Genomic DNA, 19,240 nt, shown 5'->3' with positions numbered 1-19,240 from the left:
GACTTGTTATAATTTTTACTTTCGTGTTTCAGAATTAAAAAAAAAAATTGAAAATATAAATTAATTAACGGTTGTCTATAAATATATATCGATTAATAGAAATATTTTTCGCCGTATATTGTATTTCAATAAATTATAACAGAAATTAAACTTACGGATTGAAACGAGTGTTGACTGTTGAATGCAAATGGGACACGAACTCGAGCTGCCGATCGACACTCCAAAAATCCAATTCTGCTAAAACATCATACAATATTAATAATAATAAATATAATCGTATGGTGAGTAGTATATTTCATCTAAAAATTTAGATGATTTACCTATAAAACGCCGCGTCGCTGCTTTCGTCGAAAAAGAATACTGAATAATACTTATTAACACACTCTTATTGTTTCAAACAAACGTTTTAAGCTGTCGGCTAACACAATATAACATCAATCGTACGATCACTTCGAGGTTTATATAAAATTTGTTTAAATGTCAATAATAATGACGTGGTTGAAGATTTACTATTATTTGTAGATAACAATTACACATTTGGAATGTATTATTCAATCATTAACGAAATAATTTTTATGATTACATGCAATTTATATTTTGACATTTATGTAGTAATTTAATAAAGAAAATATGTTCAAATTAATCAAAGCCATAAAACTATGAGTCACTAACATTTCGATATGAATTGTATTTGGGGTTCAAGATAATTTTATTTAATTACATACAAAATTCATTTTTCGTTATTTTTATCAACGAAAATAGTATGTTTTAAAACGAATGATGTATAGAAGTATAATGTTATAGAACGACGTGTTTCAGAATATTGTCTGCGTTTTTAAGGTAGCATAATAGTATAATACATAATCTCATAATTTATGTAATAACTAATTTAATACAAATAATACAATTAATATTTATAAATTCAATAGGTATATCTTAATGTTTATAATTAATAATTATAATTCAAAATTAAATAAAATTACATTTTCAAAGTGTTCTATAAATAATAATTATGGTCTTTAAATATTTTTCAGCTGTAGAATAAAAATGTTTTTTTCATAATTGAAATCGGCTACATAAACTAACTTAATTTTGACCAAACATTTTATCTTTTTCACTTAAGTTGACGAAAGTAGCGAGGTTCTCTTAAATTAATCTGGTTTTTTAAAAGTTATTATAAGTGATACTTTAGTTGAATTTTTTATTTTAAATTTTTTTGTATAATTGGTAGTTAAAAAAAAAGTTTAGTGAAGAAATAAATTCGGTGAAGTATACCTAGTACAGCGACGAGTTGAAACGGACGACACCCGTTTCCACCAAATAAGATAATTGACCACGTTTTCACCAAAACGTGTACGAATTGATTTCGACAGAGAATTAATTTGAGACGATTTATCATCTGAGATTTCTAATTATTATTTTCTAATTATAATTTGTATAACTACTAGTCAGAATTTATATTTTATAACAGTCAACAACATGTTAACTATTTCTTTTCTAAGACAGCATATTATATTATATTATTAAAGTTATTAACTCATCACTTATAGAATTATAATTTATAGGGCGAATTTAACTCATTTAAAATATCTTAAAAATGCAGTATACAAGTACAATTATTAAGTACAAATAAATCCCCCCAAAAATGCACTCAACGATCTTATATTAATACATATAAATCTTAAAAATAATTGTAATGCATAAAATACACTATAAATTTATTAGACAATCATAATTTAAAAATATATTAAAATCTATTGCGTAAAGTATTTTAAATTCAGTATAATAATTAATGAAATACGGCATGTAAAATATTTATATTAGATGAAAATTAAAAAAAAAAGTGTAAAAAATTTTAAGCGACCAATGTCAGTAAAAAATATAGAAAAGGTATGAAAACAGTGAAAAAATAACGAAAACTTTAAAAATGTAAAGAATTGCAATATCAAATTTTATAAAACCAACCTAATAAATTTATCTTTCAGCATAAAATTTAAAATTATGAACTCCCTTTTTGATTTTTAAGGGCTTACAGGCTTAATAATAAATTAAATACAATATGTTATATGTTCAATATAATTTACATATTCTGCATAAATATAAAAAGTCTATACATTTAAACATTTTGAAAAGAATATACTTCTAAGGCAGAAAATATCATGTTTAGTGCTAAACAGTAATTAAATTAAATTACAAAACCACAAAAATACTAAAATTATAGATTTTATTTATGTTTTATTGTATTATGGGAGACTACCGTCCACAAGTATGTCTACGTCGATAACCCGCATACATAAGCCCTGTACCTGTGGCGTTAAATTCCTAAATTCGCTACTGTTGAGAATGTTGGCAGCTACGCTATATTATAATATACTATAATATATAAAATCTATATATCCTTTGCAATTTCAAGCATACGCTGTTGGTTGTTCTCCGGCCTTAAACGGCTTAAACTTTAATTTCAAACCTAAATTAATGGCATAAAAATAAGTTACATTTATATAAAAATATATTTATGTACATTGGATAATATATGACAAAGATCATAAGCGTATATTAATATGAAATGATTATTTTATAAAATTATGTACGATAATTCGTATGCTATGAAAAATGATTTTATTTACCTATTATTATTATTATTAAGTAAATATAATCGTCCTTCAATTATACGAAATAGGGTGATGTCAGTGATTTTATATTTTAAAATAAAACCCTATAAGTTAATATTTAATAAGTAAATAAATTATTCTGAGAATTTTCATTTTTATTATCATTGGTTAAACTTATATCAAGCGACATAGTTTACATTATGCATAAATTATGTAGTCATTAGTGGATAATTACATGGTTTACAGTTATTCATATCCCAACAAATCCTTGTATACGAACCTTTCTTTGTAATGCAACATTTTTAAAATTGCCATCAAATTTACATCATGGGATTATCTCTGTGTTATATAATATAAACTAGATGTCAAATCCATCAGTGTGCGGTGGGTATACTCAAAGTGACCATATTTTTTTTCTTTACTCAAAGTGAGACATTAGTAAAATTTAATAGGGAAACCAAAACATTTGTAATATAAAATTACATCACTAGTCATAATTTAGTATACAGTGTTTTTATTAGAAAAAAACATAATTTTTTATATAAAATGGCAAAACAAAAAAAAAACAATTGTTATAATTAAATTTATAATAGATTAAATTATTTGGCTAGTTTTGTTTATTATTTTAGAACCGCAAATCCGAAATAACGACTACTTCATTTTTATCTCTGGACTATAGAGTATAATATAGACTATTATTGCCTATGAGGGTTTACACTGTTTATAATATTATACAATGTATATATAAAGGTTGTTTCCTGAAATGAATGAGTACACTAGTATACGTGTACTCCAGTGGCGGATCTAGGATTTTTTTTTGGGGGGGGGCCCATTATTTTTTTTTACATTAGTACATATTTTTATAAAAACACTTGTATTAGTATAATAGTATTTTAAAATGTATAATTATGTATAATGTATTATATAAATGTATGCACATAAAAAAGTATTAAAATTAAAAATATTTGTATATAAAAAAAAATATAATTAAAAGTAGTGTTTTATAGACAAAATTGTAAACGTCTCGAATGTTGTTTGGCAAACAAATTCCAAGCCTTTGTCCCCCAATTCCACCCACCTTTGGTCCAAAAAGTACACACACTTTGCAAAAAGCTCCCTTACTTAAATGACTATAAGCTAACCAATTGTATTTATCTATCCATTCAATACGAAAACTTCTACTATGACCATTTTTATCTTTTGTTACTGGAAAAACATACTTTTTATTTGGAGTCCACGTTTTACATAAATAATTATAAAGTTGACTTATCTCTTTTCGTATTTTAACATTAGAATCCTCTTCAACTGCAAATCCTATATCATATTCTTTAGTATCATTTATTTCCGACAAATTAGTGTAAACAGCTGGTTCTTGTTGTGAAGCAGTTTCATTCAAAATATTTTCATTTGTAAGTGTACTATTGTCATCAACTTTTTTTTTCTTAAAGAAAGAAGTAAATATTTCACTTTGACGTTTTTGTGACATGATATAACGAACTACGAAGACAAGACGATACTCATACGTGTAAATACGACAAAAGTAAACTAAACCAAATCATACAATATATTAACCTAGCTATTACTAATAATTGTTCATTTCAGATAAGCTATTTGACACTTTCTGCAAGTTATGTCGTTTTACGTCAATCTAATAGGCGATCAGATAAGACGTTACATTATAGCAGCTATAGCATGTAACGTCTTATCTTATAGTATAGCTACAGCCTATTTAGTTTCAACTTTTAAGGATGACTTATAAATATAACCGGAATTTTTCGTGAATTGTGATTATAAGTTTCATGTCATAGTTATATTTTTAAACATCTTAGGGGCCATGGGGGGGGCCCAGGCCCCTCTGGCCCCCTCCTTAAATCCGCCACTGGTGTACTCGCTGTGATGGCCCAATGATGATTTTCTAAACTATCACCTAACTATCGCCACTGTTATTGTTGCAGTTTTCTCGTGCCAATCGACGTGTCACACCATTTTTTTTGTTAGTGGGCTATTCGAGCGCGAAAAACGCGCGACAAGCTCGAAAACGACGTGACGTCTCGATTCGTATGAGAATTTTGCAAAAAATACAACTAGAGTATTTATTTTTACATTTAAAATAATATTGTAAAAATAATATGATAAAACCAATATTTATTATTTCGAAGATAGATTGGGTCATCACGGCGAGTATAGGTACTTGTATACTATAGTGTCCTCAGTCATTTCGGAAACACCCTGTATGTATAACGCTTACGAGTACACAGTATAATATGTATACGGTAACCTATCAACACAATGTTTTCGATTGTTACTTTTTTTCAAAGCGGGACATATGGTCACGTTAGGTATACTTGACTGTGGATCGCTCATGGTGCGTATATTCACCAAAACGCACCGTACGAACGACTCCGTATGTTAGAACGGACGACCGTATACGTGCCGATCGAGACAGGTTTTCCGTACATGTGCGATGACCATACGTGTACGTGTACGGCCTGTTCGCTCTGGTACCGCTACATCAATAGAAATTGGATTTTGGTTATACGATCAATATTGTTGTCGTATGTACGCGTTTTTGTCATTTCAATATTTTGCCTAAATTGTGAACTACAGTGAATTCCGCCCATTGTGATCATTGGTTTATTGGAAACAAAATTGAAAACCCAAACCACATCTTATGTTACTAATATTAAATTAACCTTTTATTAGAACCACCAAATAGTGGATAATTCAGTCATTTTTAAGAACATTATTCTTATTGTTTTAAATGGTATTTCAAACTTTCACTAAAAAAAAAAACGAATCGTTTTGAAAAAGTTAAAAGGAGCTATTCGAAAATATCGTGTATACGGTGGATAGTGGATACGCACTTTTACACACATACACACACACACACACACACACACACAAACACACACTCACAAAATCATTGCCCATCATTATTATACATTATTTAAACGAAAAATATCCGTTTTTTTTATGATTGCGTACCCAAACGATATCGCACAGGCGGTATAGTTTGAGTATAATTTTATCGATCTGACGGAAGTTGTGAAATAATGTAATAATTAATAATCATATCTACTGTAATGGTTATATTATACATAAAAATTAAATTATTTCAAAATCAATGATTCATAGTTTCGGTATTTTTTTTATCAATTCGAATTGGCATCGAACAAAATGTGTACTTTGACTGCGGTCATTAAATCAAAAATATAAATAATATAATCTTTGTTTTACTACCTATTTAAATTGCCATATGGAGGTTTGTGTTCTGTTATCTGGCAACGTTTTTACCGAGGTGAGTCAATTTATTATTCCTTCAAATTTAACGATAATAAAATGCCGTGGTTCAATAATGGAACAAATAACAATCATACTGTTCACAGTATATTTAAACAATAAAACAAAATATAATAGTCGTATGTTTAAACATTGGAATGGCTACGAATATTACTATCTATCTATACATCCGATAAACTTTGTATTTATTTAATATCATAATGATTCATAATATATATCATTTTATAATATAAGATAATCTAAAATAATGTTCGTAAATTGAAATAAATAACACGTACGGTTAAAATACAAAATATAAGCCGATTGATTAACAATTTAATGACAAATTTAATATATTAGTTTATCGATTTTATTTGTATTTCTCGGGATTGGTAAATTGGGTCCCAAATGACCTTATCTCGGTAAATTGGGTCCCGGAAAATAAAAGGTTGTAGGTAAGTTGAGTCCCAGATAAAAAAAGGTTGTAGGTAAGTTGAGTCCCGGATAAAAAAAATATAAATTATTAAAATATATGTGGTTTTTATAATATTATGTTCTAAATAAATAATAGTGTAAATGATTAATTTAAAAATGTTAATAAGCTAAATAATAAAAGTATGTAAAATTTTACAATATATGGTATAAATAATTAAAAAATTGTGTCTCGGGAAAAAATGTTAATACACTAAATATTATAGTACGTCAAATTTTACAATATATGATATAAAATACATATTATGCTTTAGGTAAAAACTTAAATGATAAACATTTAACAAATTCTAATCGAGTTATTATATTATTAGTATATTTCATCATTTGTTCTCTTAAGTATTTTTCTTTACCGAGCGTGATTTTCTTTTTTTGTATTGTACTTCGTAGTTTAATATGTGTCTCAGACTGTATTTGTAATAGTTCGTCCACAAAATTGAAAATATTAGGATGGGGACTATAAAATCTTCGGTTTAGTACAGCATGATAGGATTCACAACTATTTGTTGTACGCACAGTGGTGGCTGCAAATTCAGACCAAATATATGGGGGAAATGTAGCATCAGGTGAAATGTAGTTATCTAGTACATAATCGCAAAATGTTTTTATTTGTTTGTCATTTGGTTGTATTGCCATTAAATCTTGTGCAAAACATTCGCCAACTTCTTCAGGTCTTAAAAATGGCAAACCAAAAAAACATTTAAAAAAATCGCTTTTTTCTGTGTTTAAAGAGTTGTATGTGTTTACTAAACCAAGAGTTTGAATTTTTTTCCACCAATTTTGTCCTAAATGAAAACGACATCCTTTTATATTGATTTTAGGCCAAACAAGCTTTGCAGCCGTATGTATAGCAATCTCAAAGTCTATAAATACTACATCAGGAGAAAATATTAATTGATATTGTGCACAACTATTTACAGTATGTTCAAATAAACGTACGTATGTTTCTGTTTCTTTATTAGGTAATAAAAAAAATACTAGTGGAATATATGATTCGCCAACAAGGCCGTGAATGGTAAAAAATTGGTAAAAATATTTTGGACAACTTCTAAAAGTGCCATCGACAAGTATTGTACTAATTTCGCATAACACTTCTAAATTACTTTTTGTTGAAAACCCAATTATACCATTATTGAAATCATTAACTAATAAAAATGATTCATTTTTATTAGTAACTAATGTCATTTCATTCATAGCAGTATGCGTTTCTGTTATGTTTTTTGGTATGTTGGGATGAACAGATAAACGTGCATTTCTTATATTTCTTTTTATTAAAGAAGTATCATTTAAAGATAAACTATTTATATCACAGTTTTTTAACTCTCTGCAAATAAGTTTCGATGGCAACACCGATATCTCTTCTACCGCTTTTCTCTTGAGATTATTATTTAATTTTTGCCGGTTGATGTCTTGTTCGCTAGGTTTATTGTGATTGTGATCATTAAAAATCTCAGTATCAACACCATTATAAGTTTTAAAAAAACACTTACATGTACTTTTACAGCAGGTCCATCTCTGTACTTCATTTTTCAACATTTTGTGAAACCTAAACTTATGACCATATTTTATAATAACAGTTTTGTTTTTTTCGCTAGCCATTATTTCCATTTTTAAAATGTATAAAAAAAACAATAACTGTAAAATTGTGTAACTGTATAGCTGTAAGACACGATATAGTCACAAGTTGACGTTCAGCAGGCTACTAAATATATAATGAAATATCCCAGATATCGTACGTATATCTGTATGTAATCATCATAAAAATCGATGATAACTACTAACTAATACAAAAAAAGATAGACGAATAATACTAACACTTGTATACGCTCGTATTTCGTATACTCGTATATATATCTTAATTAGATTTAATCAAAGATACGACATTTCGGTATCTCATTTTTGGATAAAAGTGGCTACGGCCAGTGTAATAAAATCCGCGATAAGAATACCTGTCTATACACACATAAACATCAAAGTAGAATTAATTGATGTCCAGGCGGTGTACCCCTGTATGAAATATGACGTAGTATTGTAACAGAATTATTCAAAAGTATATTATATAAATATGAAATATTAAAGTTTTAAGTTTTTAATATTTTAGACATCATTGGCGCAATGATTTATAGCCGGGACCCAACTTACCTATTACCTTTTCATACCCGGGACTCAACTTACCGCTTTCAAAACGGACCCAAATTATCGCGGACCCAATTCACCTAGCTCCGTATTTCTATAGATGTAGTAATTAGCCGTCCGAAGTTCAATCATAATATAACATTATACGTTTTATTATATTGTAGTGCATTAACAATGACTCATACCTTAATACAACCAGAAATATTCTAAGCTCATTAAGCCCCCTGATCTAAATAACGATTTTACAGTAAAACCACAGAATACATTTTATCACATCAATATTCAATACACAACGTCAGTATTTTTTCGATAATCACAATTGTGATTTGTACAAAATTTGAACGTTAAGTACATAGAAAAAAAGAATCGCGGACAAATAGTCGGATTCAATTTTAATAGACGGACAAGAAGTCCGAAAATACAAAATATTTTATATACCTAATTAATATTTGTTTTAAAAAATTAATAATGTACACATATCATTATATTTTTATATAACTAACAAAAATATAACGGAAAGCCACGAGATTATGATATACTATTTTTTTTTTAGTTTTAGTTTAGATTGACGTGTTTAAATTTTTATAAATAAAAAAAAAATTCTTTGTTTGTTAAAATTATTTAGTTATAAATAAATGTTGATATTGTTGTTCTAATATGTTGTATAATAAATTATGTAAATATAAATAAAAATAAGAAAATGGAAAAAAATAAAATAATATATGTATAATGTCTACAAACATTTTTAAATTTTTAAATTTTTAAAATAAATATTAATTATATAAAATATTTTGTATTTTCGGACTTTTTGTCCGACTATACAAACTGAATCCGGACTTTTTGACCGATTACCAGAAAAAAAGTATGATTTTGTTTTTTTTTTGTCCATAAATAAATGGATTTATATGGGTTATTATAAATATTTATTACTATTAAAACACGAAATTGTTATTAATATTATATAAGTACGATTATAATTATAAATAACTTAATAATTATAAGAACTATTTAAAACCGTGAATCGTATATAATATAATATAAACACAAAACCTGATAACAATTTATATTATACACATTTTAAAGCTAATACCATTGATTTTAGAATATTTTAATATCAATGCTAATACATATAATTATTTTACTAAAAAGTTTTTAGTAAAAACTCCTAATGGTACCTAATGGTACCTAATAAGTTGCTCATAGGTACCGTAAGTAATACACAATAATATAAAAAAAGTTTTATAGATATAATATTCAGACGCGGATTTTTAAGTAAATACATAATTTTATTGATTTTATTTTCTTAATTCTAATTAAAAAAAATAATGCTTTATATTACCTCTAAATAAAATAAAAGTATTAATTATTATTTATTACAATTATATTACATTTAAACATAAAAAATAAATAAATACTTATTTTGACTTTCTTAATACATAAAAATTCTGCGCCGAGTAAAATGAGTAAGTATAATTTTTTGTTTGCAAATGTGCATTATTTGCAATATTTTCATTTAGTGATGTATGTACTATATAATATATTTTGCTTATTTTCCATTAATTTATTGACCTTTTTAATTCCTTTATTTCTCAAATTAATATAATATGTAATATTTTATAACACTTAATCATTTTTAAATAAATATAAAAATTTAAAAAAAAGGAATGCATCATACATACATAATTACCATTCAATAATGTGTAAAATCGGTTTTTGAACGAGTTCATTTCGTTCTACTATTTACTAGCATAAACATACGACATTTTTTTTTTCAACAGATATTGTGATATATTTTCAGCAGTTATTTTGTAAAACCGGACGAACCCAACAACCGTCGTCGTTTGTGGCTCTGAACACGGTCAATGGTCATTGTTAATAAGTACCTACACAATTGTGAAATTCCTTATTGTTTTCTATTAAGATTCACTCTCGATGGTAGAGAATAACATTTTGAAGTCCATGGTTAATAGTTTGATTTTAGAAATTGTTATAAACATTTGTAGTAGGTACTAATTTGACAAAATAAGTCTAAATTATACGAATATTTGTAAATTATTTTACGGTTAATAATGTATAGTGCAGTTTAATTTTCATGTAGCTAAAACTTATACGTTTAATAAAAGGTTTCTTACAGTAGTTTATACTGTGACCGTAAAATGTGAAAAATATATAAACATATTGCTAACCCAATTTTTTTCATAGACATTTCAAGTTCAATTTTAATGAAATTAACAAATAATAATAATTTTAGTTATTTTATAGTAATTTAAAATATTATTCACGCAGGAATAATTGAAACTCTATATATCTATTATCAGATTAGGAGGACGATCGGAATAGTTTTTCGCGTGAATTATCATCAATTACTGAATTCAAATTTAATACAGACATAAGTATAATTTACGAAATGACAAGTTACACTTGACGTCTGAATACCACTTTACATCAGTGCAATCACGAATTTTCCACCCTTTTTGTACTTGAAAAATGTTTTTATGCCGTTTATGGTATGGATCGGTGGACTATATGGGCTACGTGCGAGTCGATTATCGAGTACCTATTTACCTACACCGATACCGTTAATTTGCGGATTAAATTTCACTAGGTGCAAACGGCGCGGCTCCAGCCCCCTCCCCCTAAGAACATTATAATACATATTATATTTTTTGTTATAATGTTTTGTAATAAGTATGACTTAGTCCCCCTTAGCCTGACCTGGGTGCAAAGCGTAAACATATCATAACAATAACAATTCAATCAAAAACATTATCAAACAATTCAATTAAACAATAAAATAGAATTATATTTTAATAGAATTTCAATTTTTGAATTGTGTTTATATTTCAGCAGGTTTGCCCATATCTTTGCACATGCTATATATTGACAGTAGGTGCAGATGCATTGTCGTGGACCCCTGTATTTATTTTTTTATTTTATATTTTTAAATTAAAATTGAAAAATTTATATACGAGTATTTTGACATGCATTATACTGTTATAAATGTTGTTAAAAATTAAATATGCAAGTTAACTTAAAATAAATACATTTTTATCAATTATATATTATTATTTATTATTGAGAATGTATGCATATATTTAAAAATGTACCTGTACCGGGTAAGTACCTACCTATATAAATTTTAATTATGACTGAAATACCTAGTCTTAAAAATTATTTATTTGTAAACAGGCGCGTAGCTAGAAATTTCTAAGGGGGGGTGTTATTCAAAATTAATTGAAAAAATTACACACACAAAATTGATAACATGATGCATCTTTATCTTGATAAAAAAATATTAAGTATACCACGGCTGAGGGGGTGTGTTATTACACCTGTAACACCCCCCCTGGCTACGCGCCTGTTTGTAAATAAAATTAATGCGTTTAATAAGAATATTAATTACTATATAATAGTATAATAAAATCAGTGATCTCACCATTGATTAATTTTATATTTTTATTTGTGTAAAATTTATCATTTTTTGTATTATTCTTAGTAAATTTAATGTAAAATAATAAAATGTTACTCACCTTTTTTAATTAATATAATTTAATTGCTTATCACTTCATTACTTTGATTTAAATACTTCTATAATAGTATATTAATATATAAGAACAATGAAAGATTTAAAATAAATACTTCTTTATATAGGTAGGTACTTGCTTGTTTCTTTAATATAGGAATAATCTATTCATCAAGCCATGTATTATATAATTATGAATTATTATTATCAACTATTAGTTTATTTATTGAGTCAATGACGTACAACATATTATAAAATACTTGACAACGATGATCATCATTCATCACTCATCAGCAATACAATAAGAGGATGCGTAATATTTGTTATGTCTCTCTAGGCCACGCGCAACATGGCAAATTTTACGTTCACAAAAATGACTATAATCATATTAATTTCTCAAATTAGAGTGAAATGACCTATTATAAAATTTAAAGTTAAAAACATTTTCTCGGGCATCTCCTAAGCGTTTTATTATATTTTTATTTTAAAGCGAGTTATGAGCATTTTAAAATTGTAAATTGTTTATACATCTTAAAAAACTCATAACTCGGTTTAAAATAAAAATATAATAAAACACTTAAAAGTTGCCCGAGATATTGTTTTTAACTTTAAATTTTATAATAAATCATTTAACTCTAATTTGAGAAATTAATATGGTTATAGTCATTTTAGTGAACGTAAAATTTGCTATGTTGCGCGTGGGTTGGAGAGACATAACAAATACTACGCTGGCATCCTGCAGTTAAGCATAGGCGAAACCGCGAAACTACGGGTCAGGCCATGGCAGGCCTAATACTGACTAATAATTCGTATATATTATATATTTTAATAATTATTTAGGCATTGTAAATAATATATGTATTATAATGTAAACGTGTAAATTTCAAATTTGTACGTTTTATATAATACTATTATAATATAATATATAGACATATAGTATATAGGTACAAGTGAGGATTATATAATATAACACAATAAAGTGATTTTTATAAAATGCATCTAATAGTGTATTTATTTAAAATCGAGAGGACGCCATATGTTGTCTCTGTCTTACTATAACGTACATCATAACAAATTTTCGTTCAGCAGAATACATTTAGTGATGTTAGCTTTAATATTAGAGTAAATTTATCTATTATCACATTTCAAGGTAAGAATGTCATCTAGACAAAGACATATGCTTTTAATGATATTATGATTTTAAAGTGAGTTACAGCTACGTAAAATATAACAACATTAAAATGTTCATAACAATCATAACGCATTTTAAAATGATAATATCAATAAAATCATATGTCAGTGTCTAGATAATATTCTTACCTTTAAATTTGATAATAGGTAATGTTACTCTAATATAAAGATAAATGCACAAAATGTGTTCTGCTGAATGAAAATTTGTCGTGTATATGGTAATAAGAAAGAGACAACATATGCGAGTATGGCGTCATCTTAAGAACTGGCGGACTGCGAAGATTTTTTTACGGTTCTATAAGTCACTTTGAACGGTCGAGCATTAAAAGTACACGAAACGCGGACACTGTATGGTCGGGAAAAAATGTTCATTGTAGAGAACCCGAACACTTTGTACATATAGATAGAGTATATACACCTATATGTATATATTATATAAAATTTAATTAAAAATGTTATTAAGTTTAAATATTATTTGGTAAATCTAAGTATTTTATATATTTTCCGAGTTTTTGGAGAGTTTTGCGGGCAATATAATTGGACGAATGCACGAATGTGACAATAGACTACATAAGATTATTTATTATAATTATTATCAAATACAAGACCTTATTAATATTTATTTAATTTTAATTAAAATGGTCACTGACACACGCTCTTGTCTGTTCGGTGTTTCCCTCGAATTTTCCCAATATTATTATTTTATAATTAGCCTTTAGACTTGGCATCATTGTTTTATTCCGTATTTGTTAACAATGACGTTTTGTCTGTTGTCTCTCAATTAAAATGTTATTCAATAAAATTGTCGAAATTAAACAAATTTAATTTTTTCCAAAATCGCGACTCACCAAATCAAAAACCATCAGTAAAACTGTGACAGTAATAGTTCTGTATAATTTATACCCGATATCTGTAGCCATTACTGTTATCAAAACCATAGAAGTCAAATATTATTTTATATTTTATTTTTATTTCATAGGTACTGATCATATTGCATTTTAATGATTTATAACTACTAATTTTTTATATTTATTTGTATATAATTATTCAACTATTTATTTTTTATTTTACTATAACACGTCTCCAACGAGTAATTCAGCTATATACTGTAATATCATGACAGTTTTAGACAGGTAGGTGTAATTTCAAATCAAATCACTATAATATAAAGTACGATTACATGTTCAATTATACAACATTAAAAAGAAAAGATAACAATTTTGTTCCCTATAAAATTCTTAATAGGTATTTTTGCTCTAAAACCATTTTTTAGTAGTTTTGTTTGTTCTAGTAAACCTGTTTTTACCTACTGCTAAAGATTACGAGTACCTATAGCGTCCTCTTAATATTATTAATATTAATATACATAATATAAAGTATACATCGTACATTTTCGGCGATGCGTGTAACGTCATTGACGAATTGCAACTACGTCGATATTGTAGTCGTACCTGAAAATTGATGGGGTTATTATATATTGGTCGGGTTTTGGTACATTATAAGTTATAATTTATAACTGTGTATACTTAAAAACGGGACAAACGAAAAAGCGTGGGAGTTATATTAAAATAAAGAAAAACATTAATAACAATAACAATTTAATAATAAAAATTATTTAAGCGTGCCGCGAGCGATATGTCTTGAAGGCTGAGAGTAGAATTTGTTTATAGCTCTTTTTAAATTTTAAATATATATATATAATATAAGTATATGGCTTAATAAATGATTGTGATTAGAACTAATATATATTATATATATTATATATTTTTTACAAAACATTTTTTAATAAAAAATTATTTATTTGTTTTTGAACTTAAAGAACAAAAAATATTGGTAACAATTGTTAGATATATCCTTTTAAAATATAGGGGCTAACATATTTTGCACCCCCCCCCCCCCACCCCCACACCTATTTAAAAGTAGAAATTATTTTATACATAGGAAATTCGATTATTAAGATTAAATTTAAATTTAAATTTATATTAATTGTTAATCCACTGGTAAATAAAAATATTTAAAATTTAAAATGAATAAAGTAATATGATTATTATACAATATAACATACAACACTAATATTTGGTTTCAAAAATTATAATTAGGTAAATAAGTTAGAACCAAAAAGACGTGTAGAGTTAATTACTTACTATCTGTATATTCCTAACATTTTTACGGATAGGTAAAAATTTAGACTGTAGAATGCTGACACTTAATATTGTATAAATATCAACATGCATATTATAATTTATATATAATATGAACAACTGAAATAATGAAAAATTATATTGAAAACGTTTTAAAGTTCAATAAGATATAAAAATGTCTTATGTGCAATGGTATACATACAAATAGGTACGCCAGGTAATCCATTTTAGCACTTTAGCAGCACCGAGAACGATTCCACGGGAGAGATCGCCCATCCCGTGGCCTAATTTCCTAATTTATATCACTACCTAATAATTTATGTATTTATATAATATATAATGTATAAAGTTCGCTCAATCCCTATAGACGTCACTAAACAGCACCATATTTTCATTAATATTAAACAAATAAAAAATAATTAAAATATATAGTATTGTGCTATGTCGCTATGTGACGTAGTTTCTCACAATAACAAAATGCTCCCCTTCTCGCCAATAATTTTCCAAATCATTTAACATATTAACGTCAAAAAAAAAATCATTAATTTATACAACTTAATTTCCTGAAACGTTTGGCTGGTTACTATAGTAATGAGTAGTGTCCATCGACAAAAATGTCTTCTTAATTGCAACCCTTGGAGTACATATGTAGATATGAATAGTGGTATGTATTCATTTTGTTTTGTGATGCATACTCATTAAAAATATAAAACCTAAGGACCTCAGCACCAAAAGTTCAATACGGACGTTTCGGTGAAATGACAATTCGACGATATCCATTTCAGGGCATGACCGTATCGGAGAAAATTATAATAAAGAAAAAAATAATTATAATGTAAAATCGTATTGTATAATATTAAAATTAATATCACAGTTATTTATTTAAAATCATCAATACATAACTAGTTAAAATATTTACAATTATTTATAGACACATTCAATACATAAAAAATACATAATTATCACAGTATTAAGTTTAATTACAAAGTTATATACAATTATCAAAACATGGAACTCGTATCTTGCACGTGAACCTGAAAAAACATTAAACAATAAATTAATAATCTTCTTAAAAAATAGGTATTATCAAGCCCGGATTAAGGAGAAATGGGGGCCTAAAAAAAAAGAACATAATCTTATATTTTGCCTAATTGATAAAACTACTTTAACAAACTAAAAATTATATTCTTAATTTTTTTTTCTCTTACATAGTCTAATTATCAAATTTTGACTAGTCATTAGTGTATAATATTATTAAGACATATGATTATTGATAAATGTTACAAGATATTATAAGTTATAACTAGGTACTCAAAATATTATAAATAAGATATTTTTATGCTTTATAATTTCATCAAAATAATCTTTTATATACATAAATATTAATTTTGAAAGAATAAAATTTCTTATAAAAAAAATATTAAATACTGTAAACACAAAATAAAAACTATAAGGTAGTTAAACTAATTCTAATCTTTAAACAATTATTCAGTCATATTTAATCTATATATTTTAAATGTATGATTGTAGCACATAGTTATATGCCTAAATTTCATATTTTTATGAAATCAAAAAATAATAATAATAATAACATGTTTTAAATAATAAAAATAAAAACTAATTTTTTGTCATGAGTAGACATTAACATGAGAAATATTTTTGTATTTTTTAATAAACCATTACATTTTCTATAAGGTATAATCCAGGCCTGCAGGGTATATGAAAATAAAAATATGCGATGAAACTTCTTAAGCATGGATAAATAATTAATAATGTATTATTATTAATTTAACAGCTAATTCCATGACGTAGAAATATATCGTAATAATAAAATTTTTATTTATTATTTATTTTTTTCGATAAGATTAAACAATATTGTCCGCTCATCTATAATTTATTGTTATTTTTATTATTATATATAACTTACCGAGCCATTAGTTTTGTGGATTTTGCGGATTTAAAATCATCGATTCGTGAAAATCCACGAGCATCAGCGGCCTGAACAGTCTAATCACGCTCGATTCGATTAGCCTGATCCTATCGCTGTCGTTGCTCCATTTCACCTTGTACAACAGCGTACCATTTTCGTCGAGAGAATATCCCAGGATTTCTTGGAGCTCGAGATTTCTGGCGAACCCGTTAAATGTAACTCCGCGTTGGAATGGCGTGAGGTTGCGGTTCTCGGTTCTGTGAACAGTAAAAATTGAACGTTGTTAGTTGTACATGCGTAATTATGATAACGACATGAAGGAAAAAACGAGCACGCGCACTTGTTTTTTATCACCATATCATTTCGTTATCACTGTCATTGTTGTTATTAGTTATAATACACTTAATCGTAATTGTAATACTGTACCTTGTGGTTCCACTAATGCGCCCTCTTCTCGCAACGTTTCTACCGCGATTATGAGCGGCTTCCGCATGCCTAATCTCCATGGGTGTCGGGACGAAAAGTCGGGTCGGCTGCTCCGAGGGTTCTTCCTCTTCTGACCTATCCACGGACATAAGATCGAAGTCTTCATTCTCCGACCACGTTTCGGTGTCGTCGTCGTCGCCGTTTAGGCCTAATTCCATATTAAACTCCCATCGCGTGAACTCTTCTGATTGTCGTAGCAGTTCCTCAATTTCATCTGTTGTCGGATTCGGCAAGTCGCCCATATCATCATCAAAACTTATACGATAGTCTGGCATTTTTAATGATGTTATTAAAAGTTGTTATATTGAAGAAAACGTGACACGAACACAAGACTGCAGGCTGTCGACTGACGATGCCGCGCGCCGTTCGATGGGCGACATACGCGACCAGCGAAACGTAGGTGTTGCGATCGTCGCCCGCGTTGTGGTGGGATTCGGCGGCGCGGCAGTTACGTTAATATGTAGTTGGAGGGGCAATGGTTCGCAGGCTGGCCACGAGGGCTCCCGACGACAATACTTGGCTACCGGCGCATCTACAGGTACCGGTTTCGGTTTACATACGATAATATCCGCAATAACAATATGTCCGACTGGGTCCATACGCCATTTAAAAACGAAAACGATAGTATTTTTTTTTACTCACAAATAAAAATATTGTGCCCGTCCAGTTACGGCAATAAAATTATGAACTCCGGTTTAATAGCTATATATATATATCGATATCATTCTACTATATACAACCTCGTTTATACGTATATACACTATACTATATATATATATCAATAGTATATTATATATATTATCTGTATATCGTTTTGGATCGCGTCGTCGATCGATAATTGTTTGTAGACTTTAATGTGTCGAAAAACTCGATTCCTCTATTTTATTTCGGTAGACTCCAACACTATAATGATTAAAAATATCAGAGCAATCCGGTGGGATGGAGGCGCCTATACCGATATCAGAACCCGGCACCTTTTACGTGTTAAGAGGACGCGTTACACCTGCACGTGACCCTCCGGCCTTGAAAATATAGACGATGACCGTCGACTAGGGCAACGACAAATTTTTATTCGGCGATTTTAATATGTCGCGCTGTTCATTTTAATATTAGATCGAATCGGCTCATAGTGAACACTTATAAATACGAATATTATCCGCGTTCTCCCGTTGATATTTTGTGACCGAGTTATAAGCAATTATTTACACATACCTACTCATAATTCATTTAAAAATAATAAAATGTGTTAAAAAATCAACGAAAGAAATTTTAACAAACTATATATATTCACGGTAATATTATATCAAATTGGAACTGTTGAACGTAAAATAATGTCAGTATGAAAGCCGATAATTGGTTCTTCATTAGGCTAAATTAGGTACTCATCACAAAATCATAGCAAAAAACAATTTAAAATAAAATTTCAATCACAAAGCCAACTGAAGTATTTTAT

The 19,240-nt window shown here is 27.7% G+C and overlaps 1 protein-coding gene across 1 annotated transcript; it reads right to left on the bottom strand.

The window, feature by feature from the left end:
• Positions 1-6,288: 6,288 nt before the first annotated feature.
• On the bottom strand, positions 6,289-8,581 carry LOC132927962 (uncharacterized). The gene has a single exon (XM_060992524.1). The coding sequence runs from the start codon at positions 7,986-7,988 to the stop codon at positions 6,627-6,629; it is 1,362 nt and encodes a 453-aa protein (XP_060848507.1). The 5' UTR covers positions 7,989-8,581; the 3' UTR covers positions 6,289-6,626.
• Positions 8,582-19,240: the final 10,659 nt, after the last annotated feature.

Source organism: Rhopalosiphum padi, chromosome 3, assembly GCF_020882245.1.
Source record: "Rhopalosiphum padi isolate XX-2018 chromosome 3, ASM2088224v1, whole genome shotgun sequence".
Classification (NCBI taxonomy): Eukaryota; Metazoa; Arthropoda; class Insecta; order Hemiptera; family Aphididae; genus Rhopalosiphum; species Rhopalosiphum padi.
Note: the sequence above shows the minus strand (reverse complement) of the source record. Positions and strands in the feature narration are given on the sequence as shown.